General features: G+C 43.9%; 1 protein-coding gene across 1 annotated transcript in view; it reads left to right on the forward strand.

The window, feature by feature from the left end:
* The window catches only part of LOC106596204 (glutamate receptor ionotropic, NMDA 2A-like), a 304,463-nt gene that overhangs the window by 248,609 nt on the left and 35,719 nt on the right, over positions 1 to 20,135 (forward strand). Inside the window, 2 exon segments of the mRNA XM_045719554.1 lie at positions 723 to 894; positions 2,381 to 2,534. Coding sequence (XP_045575510.1) covers positions 723 to 894; positions 2,381 to 2,534 — 326 coding nt within the window.

Genomic DNA, 20,135 nt, shown 5'->3' on the forward strand with positions numbered 1-20,135 from the left:
TCCGTACCTTCAGGCTCTGATCAGGCCCTACACCCAAACAAGGGCACTGCGTTCATCCACCTCTGGCCTGCTGGCCTCCCTACCTCTGAGGAAGCACAGTTCCCGCTCAGCCCAGTCAAAACGGTTCGCTGCTCTGGCACCCCAATGGTGGAACAAGCTCCCTCACGACGCCAGGACAGCGGAGTCAATCACCACCTTCCGGAGACACCTGAAACCCCACCTCTTTAAGGAATACCTGGGATAGGATAAAGTAATCCTTCTAACACCCCCCTTAAAAGATTTAGATGCACTTTTGTAAAGTGGTTGTTCCACTGGATATCATAAGGTGAATGCACCAATTTGTAAGTCGCTCTGGATAAGAGCGTCTGCTAAATGACTTAAATGTAAATGTAATTTTAACAGGTTATACAATTCAGCTAATGGTAGATTTCCATATAAAAGGGTTTTAACCAATGCGGTTCTCAAGCCAATGACGTGTCCATGTTGGGGGGGTGGGGGGGGTTCTGAAATCTTCAGCCAATGACGTGTCCATGTTGGGGGGGGTTCTGAAATCTTCAGCCAATGACGTGTCCATGTTGGGGGGGGGGGTTCTGAAATCTTCAGCCAATGACGTGTCCATGTTGGGGGGGGATTCTGAAATCTTCAGCCAATGAAAGATGTCTATATACAAAGGGTAGTAAAGTTTCAGCCAATCACAGATGTCATTCTTGTTGTTTCCACAGTAACACTACAGAGGCGGGCGGGACCTACATTAAAAAGTGCTGTAAAGGATTCTGCATCGACATCCTGAAGAAGATCGCCAAGTACGTGAAGTTCACCTACGATCTCTACCTGGTTACCAACGGTAAACATGGCAAGAAGATCAACAACGTGTGGAACGGGATGGTGGGAGAGGTGAGTGATTATTATTATTATTAATAATATGTTATAATATCATAGAGCTGAGTATTAGTTTACTCTGTCCTGTCTCATAGTTATAACAACATCATAGTTTACGCAGTGGAGTGAGTATCATTTTACTGTGTTTAGCTAATGGCTAAAGGCTAGTCTCAGCAAAACACTGTAGCATCATTTTACTCTGTTTAGCTAATGGCTAAAGGCTAGTCTCAGCAATATACTGTAGCATCATTTTACTGTGTTTAGCTAATGGCTAAAGGCTAGTCTCAGCAATACACTGTAGCATCATTTTACTGTGTTTAGCTAATGGCTAAAGGCTAGTCTCCGCAATAAACTGTAGCGTCATTTTACTGTGTTTAGCTAATGGCTAAAGGCTAGTCTCAGCAAAACACTGTAGCATCATTTTACTGTGTTTAGCTAATGGCTAAAGGCTAGTCTCAGCAAAACACTGTAGCATCATTTTACTGTGTTTAGCTAATGGCTAAAGGCTAGTCTCAGCAAAACACTGTAGCATCATTTTACTGTGTTTAGCTAATGGCTAAAGGCTAGTCTCAGCAAAACACTGTAGCATCATTTTACTGTGTTTAGCTAATGGCTAAAGGCTAGTCTCAGCAAAACACTGTAGCATCATTTTACTGTGTTTAGCTAATGGCTAAAGGCTAGTCTCAGCAAAACACTGTAGCATCATTTTACTGTGTCTAGCTAATGGCTAAAGGCTAGTCTTAGCAAAACACTGTAGCATCATTTTACTGTGTTTAGCTAATGGCTAAAGGCTAGTCTCAGCAAAACACTGTAGCATCATTTTACTGTGTCTAGCTAATGGCTAAAGGCTAGTCTCAGCAATATACTGTAGCATCATTTTACTGTGTTTAGCTAATGGCTAAAGGTAGACTCAGCAAAACACTGTAGCATCATTTTACTGTGTTTAGCTAATGGCTAAAGGTAGACTCAGCAATATACTGTAGCATCATAATATGCAGCAGTGACTTCCTACGAACGACATCAGCAACAACATGCTAACACACTAGATTAAAGATTAACCCAGAATTTGTCTCTCCCTCCTTCACTCCATCTCTCTCCGTCTTTCTCCCCCCACTCTCCCACTCTCCATCCTCTCTCTCTCTCTCTTTCTCTTTTCCTCCCTCTCTCCTTCACTCCCTCCTCCCTCTCTCACTCACCTCTCTCCTCCCTCCCTCCCTGCTCCCCCTCTCCTTCCCTCCCTCCATCCTCCCTCTCTCCATCCCTCCCTCCTCTCTCTCTCACTTTCTCCTTCCCTCCATCTTCCCTCTCTCTTTTCCTTCCTTCCTTCCTTCCTTCCTTCCTTCCTTCCTTCCTTCCTTCCTTCCTTCCTTCCTTCCTTCCTTCCTTCCTTCCTTCCTTCCTTCCTTCCTTCCTTCCTTCCTTCCTTCCTTCCTTCCTTCCTTCCTTCCATCCATCCATCCTCCCTCCTCCCTCTATCCTTCCCTACATCCCTCCCTCCCAGGTGGTCTATAAGAAAGCTGTCATGGCCGTCGGCTCTCTGACGATCAATGAGGAGCGTTCTGAGGTCATCGATTTCTCCGTCCCGTTCGTGGAAACTGGAATAAGTGTCATGGTTTCCCGTAGCAACGGAACCGTCTCCCCGTCCGCCTTTCTTGGTAACCCTCGCCGTGTTTTGGGGAGATTTGGGTTGTCTGTGTGTGTCTGTGTTGTTCCACTACCTGACAGATTGTGTTGTTCCACTACCTGACAGATTGTGTTGTTCCACCTGACAGATTGTGTTATTCCACTACCTGACAGATTGTGTTATTCCACCTGACAGATTGTGTTATTCCACCTGACAGATTGTGTTGTTCCACTACCAGACAGATTGTGTTATTCCACCACCTGACAGATTGTGTTATTCCACCACCTGACAGATTGTGTTGTTCCACTACCTGACAGATTGTGTTGTTCCACTACCTGACAGATTGTGTTGTTCCACTACCTGACAGATTGTGTTATTCCACCTGACAGATTGTGTTATTCCACCACCTGACAGATTGTGTTATTCCACTACCAGACAGATTGTGTTATTCCACTACCTGACAGATTGTGTTATTCCACTACCTGACAGATTGTGTTATTCCACCTGACAGATTGTGTTGTTCCACTACCAGACAGATTGTGTTATTCCACCACCTGACAGATTGTGTTATTCCACCACCTGACAGATTGTGTTATTCCACTACCAGACAGATTGTGTTATTCCACTACCTGACAGATTGTGTTATTCCACTACCTGACAGATTGTGTTATTCCACCTGACAGATTGTGTTATTCCACCACCTGACAGATTGTGTTATTCCACTACCAGACAGATTGTGTTATTCCACTACCTGACAGATTGTGTTATTCCACTACCTGACAGATTGTGTTATTCCACCTGACAGATTGTGTTATTCCACCTGACAGATTGTGTTGTTCCACCTGACAGATTGTGTTGTTCCACTACCTGACAGATTGTGTTGTTCCACCTGACAGATTGTGTTATTCCACCTGACAGATTGTGTTATTCCACCTGACAGATTGTGTTGTTCCACTACCTGACAGATTGTGTTGTTCCACCTGACAGATTGTGTTATTCCACTACCTGACAGATTGTGTTATTCCACTACCTGACAGATTGTGTTGTTCCACCTGACAGATTGTGTTATTCCACTACCTGACAGATTGTGTTGTTCCACCTGACAGATTGTGTTATTCCACTACCTGACAGATTGTGTTATTCCACTACCTGACAGATTGTGTTGTTCCACCACCTGACAGATTGTGTTGTTCCACTACCTGACAGATTGTGTTATTCCACCTGACAGATTGTGTTGTTCCACCTGACAGATTGTGTTATTCCACCTGACAGATTGTGTTATTCCACCACCTGACAGATTGTGTTATTCCACCTGACAGATTGTGTTGTTCCACTACCTGACAGATTGTGTTGTTCCACTACCTGACAGATTGTGTTGTTCCACCTGACAGATTGTGTTATTCCACCACCTGACAGATTGTGTTGTTCCACCTGACAGATTGTGTTGTTCCACCTGACAGATTGTGTTGTTCCACCTGACAGATTGTGTTATTCCACCACCTGACAGATTGTGTTATTCCACCAGACAGATTGTGTTGTTCCACCACCTGACAGATTGTGTTATTCCACTACCTGACAGATTGTGTTATTCCACCAACTGACAGATTGTGTTGTTCCACCTGACAGATTGTGTTATTCCACCACCTGACAGATTGTGTTGTTCCACCTGACAGATTGTGTTATTCCACCTGACAGATTGTGTTGTTCCACCACCTGACAGATTGTGTTATTCCACCACCTGACAGATTGTGTTGTTCCACCTGACAGATTGTGTTATTCCACCACCTGACAGATTGTGTTATTCCACCTGACAGATTGTGTTGTTCCACCTGACAGATTGTGTTATTCCACCTGACAGATTGTGTTATTCCACCACCTGACAGATTGTGTTGTTCCACCACCTGACAGATTGTGTTGTTCCACCTGACAGATTGTGTTATTCCACCTGACAGATTGTGTTATTCCACCTGACAGATTGTGTTGTTCCACCTGACAGATTGTGTTGTTCCACCTGACAGATTGTGTTATTCCACCTGACAGATTGTGTTGTTCCACCTGACAGATTGTGTTATTCCACCACCTGACAGATTGTGTTATTCCACCACCTGACAGATTGTGTTATTCCACCTGACAGATTGTGTTATTCCACCTGACAGATTGTGTTATTCCACCTGACAGATTGTGTTATTCCACCACCTGACAGATTGTGTTATTCCACCACCTGACAGATTGTGTTGTTCCACCTGACAGATTGTGTTGTTCCACCACCTGACAGATTGTGTTATTCCACCTGACAGATTGTGTTGTTCCACCTGACAGATTGTGTTGTTCCACCTGACAGATTGTGTTATTCCACCTGACAGATTGTGTTATTCCACCACCTGACAGATTGTGTTATTCCACCACCTGACAGATTGTGTTATTCCACCTGACAGATTGTGTTATTCCACCTGACAGATTGTGTTATTCCACCTGACAGATTGTGTTATTCCACCACCTGACAGATTGTGTTATTCCACCACCTGACAGATTGTGTTGTTCCACCTGACAGATTGTGTTATTCCACCACCTGACAGATTGTGTTATTCCACCTGACAGATTGTGTTGTTCCACCTGACAGATTGTGTTGTTCCACCTGACAGATTGTGTTGTTCCACCTGACAGATTGTGTTGTTCCACCTGACAGATTGTGTTATTCCACCACCTGACAGATTGTGTTATTCCACCTGACAGATTGTGTTGTTCCACCTGACAGATTGTGTTGTTCCACCTGACAGATTGTGTTATTCCACCTGACAGATTGTGTTGTTCCACTACCTGACAGATTGTGTTGTTCCACCTGACAGATTGTGTTATTCCACCTGACAGATTGTGTTATTCCACCACCTGACAGATTGTGTTATTCCACCTGACAGATTGTGTTATTCCACCTGACAGATTGTGTTATTCCACCTGACAGATTGTGTTGTTCCACCACCTGACAGATTGTGTTATTCCACCTGACAGATTGTGTTGTTCCACCTGACAGATTGTGTTGTTCCACCACCTGACAGATTGTGTTATTCCACTACCTGACAGATTGTGTTATTCCAACTGACAGATTGTGTTATTCCACCACCTGACAGATTGTGTTATTCCACCTGACAGAATGTGTTGTTCCACTACCTGACAGATTGTGTTGTTCCACCTGACAGATTGTGTTATTCCAACTGACAGATTGTGTTATTCCACCACCTGACAGATTGTGTTATTCCACCTGACAGATTGTGTTGTTCCACCTGACAGATTGTGTTATTCCACCACCTGACAGATTGTGTTATTCCACCACCTGACAGATTGTGTTGTTCCACCTGACAGATTGTGTTATTCCACCACCTGACAGATTGTGTTGTTCCACCACCTGACAGATTGTGTTATTCCACCACCTGACAGATTGTGTTATTCCACCACCTGACAGATTGTGTTATTCCACCACCTGACAGATTGTGTTATTCCACCACCTGACAGATTGTGTTATTCCACCACCTGACAGATTGTGTTATTCCACCACCTGACAGATTGTGTTATTCCACCACCTGACAGATTGTGTTATTCCACCTGTCAGATTGTGTTGTTCCACCTGACAGATTGTGTTATTCCACCTGACATATTGTGTTGTTCCACTACCTGACAGATTGTGTTGTTCCACCTGACAGATTGTGTTATTCCACCTGACAGATTGTGTTATTCCACCACCTGACAGATTGTGTTGTTCCACCTGACAGATTGTGTTGTTCCACTACCTGACAGATTGTGTTGTTCCACCTGACAGATTGTGTTGTTCCACTACCAGACAGATTGTGTTATTCCACTACCTGACAGATTGTGTTATTCCACCTGACAGATTGTGTTGTTCCACCTGACAGATTGTGTTGTATTCTATGAATACATGCTGCATCTGTTGACTTCAATAACACACACAGCACCACTAACAGTATGGAGGAAGACAGGACAAGACAGGACTGAGATTTACAGCACCACTAACAGTATAGAGGAAGACAGGACTGATCTATACAGCACCACTAACAGTATAGAGGAAGACAGGACTGATCTATACAGCACCACCAACAGTATAGAGGAAGACAGGACTGATCTATACAGCACCACTAACAGTATGGAGGAAGACAGGACTGATCTATACAGCACCACTAACAGTATGGAGGAAGACAGGACTGATCTATACAGCACCACTAACAGTATGTAGGAAGACAGGACTGATCTATACAGCACCACTAACAGTATAGAGGAAGACATGACTGATCTATACAGCACCACTAACAGTATAGAGGAAGACAGGACTGATCTATACAGCACCTCTAACAGTATGGAGGAAGACAGGACTGATCTATACAGCACCGCTAACAGTGTGGAGGAAGACAGGACTGATCTATACAGCACCACTAACAGTATGGAGGAAGACAGGACTGATCTATACAGCACCACTAACAGTATGGAGGAAGACAGGACTGATCTATACAGCACCACTAACAGTATAGAGGAAGAAAGGACTGATCTATACAGCACCACTAACAGTATAGAGGAAAACAGGACTGATCTATACAGCACCACTAACAGTATAGAGGAAGACAGGACTGATCTACACAGCACCACTAACAGTATAGAGGAAGACAGGACTGATCTATACAGCACCACTAACAGTATGGCGGAAGACAGGACTGATCTATACAGCACCACTAACAGTATGGAGGAAGACAGGACTGATCTATACAGCACCACTAACAGTATAGAGGAAGACAGGACTGATCTATACAGCACCACTAACAGTATGGAGGAAGACAGGACTGATCTATACAGCACCACTAACAGTATGGAGGAAGACAGGACTGATCTATACAGCACCACTAACAGTATAGAGGAAGACAGGAATGATCTATACAGCACCACTAACAGTATGGAGGAAGACAGGACTGATCTATACAGCACCACTAACAGTATGTAGGAAGACAGGACTGATCTATACAGCACCACTAACAGTATAGAGGAAGACATGACTGATCTATACAGCACCACTAACAGTATAGAGGAAGACAGGACTGATCTATACAGCACCTCTAACAGTATGGAGGAAGACAGGACTGATCTATACAGCACCGCTAACAGTGTGGAGGAAGACAGGACTGATCTATACAGCACCACTAACAGTATGTAGGAAGACAGGACTGATCTATACAGCACCACTAACAGTATAGAGGAAGACTAGACTGATCTATACAGCACCACTAACAGTATAGAGGAAGACAGGACTGATCTATACAGCACCACTAACAGTATGGAGGAAGATAGGACTGATCTATACAGCACCACTAACAATATGGAGGAAGACAGGACTGATCTATACAGCACCGCTAACAGTGTGGAGGAAGACAGGACTGATCTATACAGCACCACTAACAGTATGTAGGAAGACAGGACTGATCTATACAGCACCACTAACAGTATAGAGGAAGACATGACTGATCTATACAGCACCACTAACAGTATAGAGGAAGACAGGACTGATCTATACAGCACCACTAACAGTATGGAGGAAGACAGGACTGATCTATACAGCACCGCTAACAGTGTGGAGGAAGACAGGACTGATATATACAGCACCACTAACAGTATAGAGGAAGACAGGACTGATCTATACAGCACCACTAACAGTATAGAGGAAAACAGGACTGATCTATACAGCACCACTAACAGTATAGAGGAAGACAGGACTGATCTACACAGCACCACTAACAGTATAGAGGAAGACAGGACTGATCTATACAGCACCACTAACAGTATGGCGGAACAAGGACTGATCTATACAGCACCACTAACAGTATGGCGGAAGACAGGACTGATCTATACAGCACCACTAACAGTATAGAGGAAGACAGGACTGATCTATACAGCACCACTAACAGTATAGAGGAAGACAGGACTGATCTATACAGCACCACTAACAGTATGGAGGAAGACAGGACTGATCTATACAGCACCACTAACAGTATGGAGGAAGACAGGACTGATCTATACAGCACCACTAACAGTATAGAGGAAGACAGGACTGATCTATACAGCACCACTAACAGTATGGAGGAAGACAGGACTGATCTATACAGCACCACTAACAGTATGTAGGAAGACAGGACTGATCTATACAGCACCACTAACAGTATAGAGGAAGACATGACTGATCTATACAGCACCACTAACAGTATAGAGGAAGACAGGACTGATCTATACAGCACCACTAACAGTATGGAGGAAGACAGGACTGATCTATACAGCACCACTAACAGTGTGGAGGAAGACAGGACTGATCTATACAGCACCACTAACAGTATGTAGGAAGACAGGACTGATCTATACAGCACCACTAACAGTATAGAGGAAGACTAGACTGATCTATACAGCACCACTAACAGTATAGAGGAAGACAGGACTGATCTATACAGCACCACTAACAGTATGGAGGAAGATAGGACTGATCTATACAGCACCACTAACAATATGGAGGAAGACAGGACTGATCTATACAGCACCGCTAACAGTATAGAGTAAAACAGGACTGATCTATACAGCACCACTAACAGTATAGAGGAAGACAGGACTGATCTATACAGCACCACTAACAGTATAGAGGAAGACAGGACTGATCTATACAGCACCACTAACAGTGTGGAGGAAGACAGGACTGATCTATACAGCACCACTAACAGTATAGAGGAAGACAGGACTGATCTATACAGCACCACTAACAGTGTGGAGGAAGACAGGACTGATCTATACAGCACCACTAACAGTATAGAGGAAGACAGGACTGATCTATACAGCACCACTAACAGTATGGAGGAAGATAGGACTTATCTATACAGCACCGCTAACAGTATAGAGGAAGACAGGACTGATCTATACTGCAGCACTAACAGTATAGAGGAAGACAGGACACAACTGATCTATACAGCACCACTAACAGTATGGAGGAAGACAGGACTGATCTATACAGCACCACTAACAGTATGAAGGAAGACAGGACTGATCTATACAGCACCACTAACAGTATGTAGGAAGACAGGACTGATCTATACAGCACCACTAACAGTATAGAGGAAGACATGACTGATCTATACAGCACCACTAACAGTATAGAGGAAGACAGGACTGATCTATACAGCACCACTAACAGTATGGCGGAAGACAGGACTGATCTATACAGCACCACTAACAATATGGAGGAAGACAGGACTGATCTATACAGCACCGCTAACAGTATGGAGGAAGACAGGACTGATCTATACAGCACCACTAACAGTGTGGAGGAAGACAGGACTGATCTATACAGCACCACTAACAGTATAGAGGAAGACAGGACTGATCTATACAGCACCACTAACAGTGTGGAGGAAGACAGGACTGATCTATACAGCACCACTAACAGTATAGAGGAAGACAGGACTGATCTATACTGCAGCACTAACAGTATAGAGGAAGACAGGACAAGACAGGACTGATCTATACAGCACCACTAACAGTATAGAGGAAGACAGGACTGATCCATACAGCACCACTAACAGTATGGAGGAAGACAGGACTGATCTATACAGCACCTCTAACAGTATGGAGGAAGACAGGACTGATCTATACAGCACCACTAACAGTATGGAGGAAGACAGGACTGATCTATACAGCACCACTAACAGTATGGAGGAAGACAGGACTGATCTGTACAGCACCACTAACAGTATAGAGGAAGACAGGACTGATCTATACAGCACCACTAACAGTATAGAGGAAGACAGGACTGATCTATACAGCACCACTAACAGTATAGAGGAAGACAGGACTGATCTATACAGCACCACTAACAGTATGGAGGAAGACAGGACTGATCTATACAGCACCACTAACAGTATAGAGGAAGACAAGGCTGATCTATACAGCACCACTAACAGTATAGAGGAAGACAGGACTGATCTATACAGCACCACTAACTGTATAGAGGAAGACAGGACTGATCTATACAGCACCACTAACAGTATGGAGGAAGACAGGACTGATCTATACAGCACCACTAACAGTATAGAGGAAGACAAGGCTGATCTATACAGCACCACTAACAGTATAGAGGAAGACAGGACTGATCTATACAGCACCACTAACTGTATAGAGGAAGACAGGACTGATCTATACAGCATCACTAACAGTATAGAAGAAGACAGGACTGATCTATACAGCACCACTAACAGTATGGAGGAAGACAGGACTGATCTATACAGCACCACTAACAATATGGAGGAAGACAGGACTGATCTATACAGCACCACTAACAGTATGGAGGAAGACAGGACTGATCTATACAGCACCACTAACAGTGTGGAGGAAGACAGGACTGATCTATACAGCACCACTAACAGTATAGAGGAAGACAGGACTGATCTATACAGCACCACTAACAGTGTGGAGGAAGACAGGACTGATCTATACAGCACCACTAACAGTATATAGGAAGATATTACTGATCTATACAGCACCACTAACAGTATAGAGGAAGACAGGACTGATCTATACAGCAGCACTAACAGTATAGAGGAAGACAGGACAAGACAGGACTGATCTATACAGCACCACTAACAGTATAGAGGAAGACAGGACTGATCTATACAGCACCACTAACAGTATGGAGGAAGACAGGACTGATCTATACAGCACCTCTAACAGTATGGAGGAAGACAGGACTGATCTATACAGCACCACTAACAGTATGGAGGAAGACAGGACTGATCTATACAGCACCACTAACAGTATAGAGGAAGACAGGACTGATCTATACAGCACCACTAACAGTATAGAGTAAAACAGGACTGATCTATACAGCACCACTAAAAGTATGGAGGAAGACAGGACTGATCTATACAGCACCACTAACAGTATAGAGGAAGACAGGACTGATCTATACAGCACCACTAACAATATGGAGGAAGACAGGACTGATCTATACAGCACCACTAACAGTATAGAGGAAGACAGGACTGATCTATACAGCACCACTAACAGTATAGAGGAAGACAGGACTGATCTATACAGCACCACTAACAGTATAGAGGAAGACAGGACTGATCTATACAGCACCACTAACAGTATCGCGGAAGACAGGACTGATCTATACAGCACCACTAACAGTATAGAGGAAGACAGGACTGATCTATACAGCACCACTAACAGTATGGAGGAAGACAGGACTGATCTATACAGCACCACTAACAGTATGTAGGAAGACAGGACTGATCTATACAGCACCACTAACAGTATAGAGGAAGACATGACTGATCTATACAGCACCACTAACAGTATAGAGGAAGACAGGACTGATCTATACAGCACCACTAACAGTATGGAGGAAGACAGGACTGATCTATACAGCACCACTAACAGTATAGAGGAAGACAGGACTGATCTATACAGCACCACTAACAGTATGGAGGAAGATAGGACTGATCTATACAGCACCGCTAACAGTATAGAGGAAGACAGGACTGATCTATACAGCACCACTAACAGTATAGAGGAGAAGACAGGACTGATCTATACAGCACCACTAACAGTATGGAGGAAGACAGGACTGATCTATACAGCACCACTAACAGTATGGAGGAAGACAGGACTCATCTATACAGCACCACTAACAGTATAGAGGAAGACAGGACTGATCTATACAGCACCACTAACAGTATGGAGGAAGATAGGACTGATCTATACAGCACCACTAACAATATGGAGGAAGACAGGACTGATCTATACAGCACCGCTAACAGTATGGAGGAAGACAGGACTGATCTATACAGCACCACTAACAGTGTGGAGGAAGACAGGACTGATCTATACAGCACCACTAACAGTATAGAGGAAGACAGGACTGATCTATACAGCACCACTAACAGTATGGAGGAAGACAGGACTGATCTATACAGCACCACTAACAGTATAGAGGAAGACAGGACTGATCTATACAGCACCACTAACAGTATGGAGGAAGATAGGACTGATCCATACAGCACCGCTAACAGTATAGAGGAAGACAAGGCTGATCTATACAGCACCACTAACAGTATAGAGGAAGACAGGACTGATCTATACAGCACCACTAACAGTATAGAGGAAGACAGGACTGATCTATACAGCACCACTAACAGTATAGAGGAAGACAGGACTGATCTATACAGCACCACTAACAGTATGGAGGAAGACAGGACTGATCTATACAGCACCACTAACAATATGGAGGAAGACAGGACTGATCTATACAGCACCGCTAACAGTATGGAGGAAGACAGGACTGATCTATACAGCACCACTAACAGTATGGAGGAAGACAGGACTGATCTATACAGCACCACTAACAATATGGAGGAAGACAGGACTGATCTATACAGCACCACTAACAGTATGGAGGAAGACAGGACTGATCTATACAGCACCACTAACAGTGTGGAGGAAGACAGGACTGATCTATACAGCACCACTAACAGTATAGAGGAAGACAGGACTGATCTAAACAGCACCACTAACAGTATATAGGAAGATAGTACTGATCTATACAGCACCGCTAACAGTATAGAGGAAGACAGGACTGATCTATACAGCAGCACTAACAGTATAGAGGAAGACAGGACACAGACTGATCTATACAGCACCACTAACAGTATAGAGGAAGACAGGACTGATCTATACAGCACCACTAACAGTATGGAGGAAGACAGGACTGATCTATACAGCACCTCTAACAGTATGGAGGAAGACAGGACTGATCTATACAGCACCACTAACAGTATGGAGGAAGACAGGACTGATCTATACAGCACCACTAACAGTATGGAGGAAGACAGGACTGATCTATACAGCACCACTAACAGTATAGAGGAAGACAGGACTGATCTATACAGCACCACTAACAGTATAGAGTAATACAGGACTGATCTATACAGCACCACTAACAGTATGGAGGAAGACAGGACTGATCTATACAGCACCACTAACAGTATAGAGGAAGACAGGACTGATCTATACAGCACCACTAACAATATGGAGGAAGACAGGACTGATCTATACAGCACCACTAACAGTATAGAGGAAGACAGGACTGATCTATACAGCACCACTAACAGTATAGAGGAAGACAGGACTGATCTACACAGCACCACTAACAGTATAGAGGAAGACAGGACTGATCTATACAGCACCACTAACAGTATGGAGGAAGACAGGACTGATCTATACAGCACCACTAACAGTATGGAGGAAGACAGGACTGATCTATACAGCACCACTAACAGTATAGAGGAAGACAGGACTGATCTATACAGCACCACTAACAGTATGGAGGAAGACAGGACTGATCTATACAGCACCACTAACAGTATGGAGGAAGACAGGACTGATCTATACAGCACCGCTAACAGTGTGGAGGAAGACAGGACTGATCTATACAGCACCACTAACAGTATGTAGGAAGACAGGACTGATCTATACAGCACCACTAACAGTATAGAGGAAGACATGACTGATCTATACAGCACCACTAACAGTATAGAGGAAGACAGGACTGATCAATACAGCACCTCTAACAGTATGGAGGAAGACAGGACTGATCTATACATCACCGCTAACAGTTTGGAGGAAGACAGGACTGATCTATACAGCACCACTAACAGTATGGAGGAAGACAGGACTGATCTATACAGCACCACTAACAGTATGGAGGAAGACAGGACTGATCTATACAGCACCACTAACAGTATGGAGGAAGACAGGACTGATCTATACAGCACCACTAACAGTATGTAGGAAGACAGGACTGATCTATACAGCACCACTAACAGTATGGAGGAAGACAGGACTGATCTATACAGCACCACTAACAGTATAGAGGAAGACAGGACTGATCTATACAGCACCACTAACAATATGGAGGAAGACAGGACTGATCTATACAGCACCACTAACAGTATGGAGGAAGACATGACTGATCTATACAGCACCACTAACAGTATAGAGGAAGACAGGACTGATCTATACAGCACCACTAACAGTATGGAGGAAGACAGGACTGATCTATACAGCACCACTAACAATATGGAGGAAGACAGGACTGATCTATACAGCACCGCTAACAGTATGGAGGAAGACAGGACTGATCTATACAGCACCACTAACAGTGTGGAGGAAGACAGGACTGATCTATACAGCACCACTAACAGTATAGAGGAAGACAGGACTGATCTATACAGCACCACTAACAGTATAGAGGAAGACAGGACTGATCTACACAGCACCACTAACAGTATGGAGGAAGACAGGACTGATCTATACAGCACCACTAACAGTATGGAGGAAGATAGGACTGATCTATACAGCACCGCTAACAGTATAGAGGAAGACAGGACTGATCTATACTGCAGCACTAACAGTATAGAGGAAGACAGGACAAGACAGGACTGATCTATACAGCACCACTAACAGTATAGAGGAAGACAGGACTGATCTACACAGCACCACTAACAGTATGGAGGAAGACAGGACTGATCTATACAGCACCACTAACAGTATGGAGGAAGACAGGACTGATCTATACAGCACCACTAACAGTATGGAGGAAGACAGGACTGATCTATACAGCACCACTAACAGTATGGAGGAAGACAGGACTGATCTATACAGCACCACTAACAGTATAGAGGAAGACAGGACTGATCTATACAGCACCACTAACAGTATAGAGGAAGACAGGACTGATCTATACAGCACCACTAACAGTATAGAGGAAGACAGGACTGATCTATACAGCACCACTAACAGTATAGAGGAAGACAAGGCTGATCTATACAGCACCACTAACAGTATAGAGGAAGACAGGACTGATCTATACAGCACCACTAACAGTATGGAGGAAGACAGGACTGATCTATACAGCACCACTAACAGTATAGAGGAAGACAGGACTGATCTATACAGCACCACTAACAGTATGGAGGAAGACAGGACTGATCTATACAGCACCACTAACAATATGGAGGAAGACAGGACTGATCTATACAGCACCACTAACAGTATGGAGGAAGACAGGACTGATCTATACAGCACCACTAACAGTATAGAGGAAGACAGGACTGATCTATACAGCACCACTAACAGTGTGGAGGAAGACAGGACTTATCTATACAGCACCACTAACAGTATAGAGGAAGACAGGACTGATCTATACAGCACCACTAACAGTATATAGGAAGACAGTACTGATCTATACAGCACCACTAACAGTATAGAGGAAGACAGGACTGATCTATACAGCACCACTAACAGTATAGAGGAAGACAGGACAGAGACTGATCTATACAGCACCACTAACAGTATAGAGGAAGACAGGACTGATCTATACAGCACCACTAACAGTATGGAGGAAGACAGGACTGATCTATACAGCACCACTAACAGTATGGAGGAAGACAGGACTGATCTATACAGCACCACTAACAGTATGGAGGAAGACAGGACTGATCTATACAGCACCACTAACAGTATAGAGGAAGACAGGACTGATCTATACAGCACCACTAACAGTATAGAGGAAGACAGGACTGATCTATACAGCACCACTAACAGTATAGAGTAAAACAGGACCGATCTATACAGCACCACTAAAAGTATGGAGGAAGACAGGACTGATCTATACAGCACCACTAACAGTATAGAGGAAGACAGGACTGATCTATACAGCACCACTAACAATATGGAGGAAGACAGGACTGATCTATACAGCACCACTAACAGTATAGAGGAAGACAGGACTGATCTATACAGCACCACTAACAGTATAGAGGAAGACAGGACTGATCTATACAGCACCACTAACAGTATAGAGGAAGACAGGACTGATCTATACAGCACCACTAACAGTATGGAGGAAGACAGGACTGATCTATACAGCACCACTAACAGTATAGAGGAAGACAGGACTGATCTATACAGCACCACTAACAGTATAGAGGAAGACAGGACTGATCTATACAGCACCACTAACAGTATGGAGGAAGACAGGACTGATCTATACAGCACCACTAACAATATGGAGGAAGACAGGACTGATCTATACAGCACCGCTAACAGTATGGAGGAAGACAGGACTGATCTATACAGCACCACTAACAGTGTGGAGGAAGACAGGACTGATCTATACAGCACCACTAACAATATAGAGGAAGACAGGACTGATCTATACAGCACCACTAACAGTGTGGAGGAAGACAGGACTGATCTATACAGCACCACTAACAGTATAGAGGAAGACAGGACTGATCTAAACAGCACCACTAACAGTATATAGGAAGATATTACTGATCTATACAGCACCGCTAACAGTATAGAGGAAGACAGGACTGATCTATACAGCAGCACTAACAGTATAGAGGAAGACAGGACAAGACAGGACTGATCTATACAGCACCACTAACAGTATAGAGGAAGACAGGACTGATCTATACAGCACCACTAACAGTATGGAGGAAGACAGGACTGATCTATACAGCACCACTAACAGTATGGAGGAAGACAGGACTGATCTATACAGCACCACTAACAGTATGGAGGAAGACAGGACTGATCTATACAGCACCACTAACAGTATGGAGGAAGACAGGACTGATCTATACAGCACCACTAACAGTATAGAGGAAGACAGGACTGATCTATACAGCACCACTAACAGTATAGAGTAAAACAGGACTGATCTATACAGCACCACTAAAAGTATGGAGGAAGACAGGACTGATCTATACAGCACCACTAACAGTATAGAGGAAGACAGGACTGATCTATACAGCACCACTAACAATATGGAGGAAGACAGGACTGATCTATACAGCACCACTAACAGTATAGAGGAAGACAGGACTGATCTATACAGCACCACTAACAGTATAGAGGAAGACAGGACTGATCTACACAGCACCACTAACAGTATAGACGAAGACAGGACTGATCTATACAGCACCACTAACAGTATGGAGGAAGACAGGACTGATCTATACAGCACCACTAACAGTATAGAGGAAGACAGGACTGATCTATACAGCACCACTAACAGTATAGAGGAAGACAGGACTGATCTATACAGCACCACTAACAGTATGGAGGAAGACAGGACTGATCTATACAGCACCACTAACAGTATGGAGGAAGACAGGACTGATCTATACAGCACCACTAACAGTATGTAGGAAGACAGGACTGATCTATACAGCACCACTAACAGTATAGAGGAAGACATGACTGATCTATACAGCACCACTAACAGTATAGAGGAAGACAGGACTGATCTATACAGCACCACTAACAGTATAGAGGAAGACAGGACTGATCTATACAGCACCACTAACAGTATAGAGGAAGACAGGACTGATCTATACAGCACCTCTAACAGTATGGAGGAAGACAGGACTGATCTATACAGCACCGCTAACAGTGTGGAGGAAGACAGGACTGATCTATACAGCACCACTAACAGTATGTAGGAAGACAGGACTGATCTATACAGCACCACTAACAGTATAGAGGAAGACATGACTGATCTATACAGCACCACTAACAGTATAGAGGAAGACAGGACTGATCTATACAGCACCTCTAACAGTATGGAGGAAGACAGGACTGATCTATACAGCACCACTAACAGTTTGGAGGAAGACAGGACTGATCTATACAGCACCACTAACAGTATGGAGGAAGACAGGACTGATCTATACAGCACCACTAACAGTATGGAGGAAGACAGGACTGATCTATACAGCACCACTAACAGTATGTAGGAAGACAGGACTGATCTATACAGCACCACTAACAGTATAGAGGAAGACAGGACTGATCTATACAGCACCACTAACAGTATGGAGGAAGATAGGACTGATCTATACAGCACCACTAACAGTATGGAGGAAGACAGGACTGATCTATACAGCACCACTAACAGTATAGAGGAAGACAGGACTGATCTATACAGCACCACTAACAGTATAGAGGAAGACAGGACTGATCTATACAGCACCACTAACAGTATGGAGGAAGACAGGACTGATCTATACAGCACCACTAACAATATAGAGGAAGACAGGACTGATCTATACAGCACCGCTAACAGTATGGAGGAAGACAGGACTGATCTATACAGCACCACTAACAGTGTGGAGGAAGACAGGACTGATCTATACAGCACCACTAACAGTATAGAGGAAGACAGGACTGATCTATACAGCACCACTAACAGTATGGAGGAAGACAGGACTGATCTATACAGCACCACTAACAGTATAGAGGAAGACAGGACTGATCTATACAGCACCACTAACAGTATGGAGGAAGACAGGACTGATCTATACAGCACCACTAACAGTATGGAGGAAGATAGGACTGATCTATACAGCACCACTAACAGTATGGAGGAAGACAGGACTGATCTATACAGCACCACTAACAGTATGGAGGAAGACAGGACTGATCTATACAGCACCACTAACAGTATGGAGGAAGACAGGACTGATCTATACAGCACCACTAACAGTATGGAGGAAGACAGGACTGATCTATACAGCACCACTAACAGTATGGAGGAAGACAGGACTGATCTATACAGCACCACTAACAGTATGGAGGAAGAGAGGACTGATCTATACAGCACCGCTAACAGTATAGAGGAAGACAGGACTGATCTATACTGCACCACTAACAGTATAGAGGAAGACAGGACAAGACAGGACTGATCTATACAGCACCACTAACAGTATAGAGGAAGACAGGACTGATCTACACAGCACCACTAACAGTATGGAGGAAGACAGGACTGATCTATACAGCACCACTAACAGTATGGAGGAAGACAGGACTGATCTATACAGCACCACTAACAGTATGGAGGAAGACAGGACTGATCTATACAGCACCACTAACAGTATGGAGGAAGACAGGACTGATCTATACAGCACCACTAACAGTATGGAGGAAGACAGGACTGATCTATACAGCACCACTAACAGTATAGAGGAAGACAGGACTGATCTATACAGCACCACTAACAGTATGGAGGAAGACAGGACTGATCTATACAGCACCACTAACAGTATAGAGGAAGACAAGGCTGATCTATACAGCACCACTAACAGTATAGAGGAAGACAGGACTGATCTATACAGCACCACTAACAGTATAGAGGAAGACAGGACTATTCTATACAGCATCACTAACAGTATAGAAGAAGACAGGACTGATCTATACAGCACCACTAACAGTATGGAGGAAGACAGGACTGATCTATACAGCACCACTAACAATATGGAGGAAGACAGGACTGATCTATACAGCACCACTAACAGTGTGGAGGAAGACAGGACTGATCTATACAGCACCACTAACAATATAGAGGAAGACAGGACTGATCTATACAGCACCACTAACAGTGTGGAGGAAGACAGGACTTATCTATACAGCACCACTAACAGTATAGAGGAAGACAGGACTGATCTAAACAGCACCACTAACAGTATATAGGAAGATA

Source organism: Salmo salar, chromosome ssa06 (assembly GCF_905237065.1).
Source record: "Salmo salar chromosome ssa06, Ssal_v3.1, whole genome shotgun sequence".
NCBI lineage: Eukaryota > Metazoa > Chordata > Actinopteri > Salmoniformes > Salmonidae > Salmo > Salmo salar.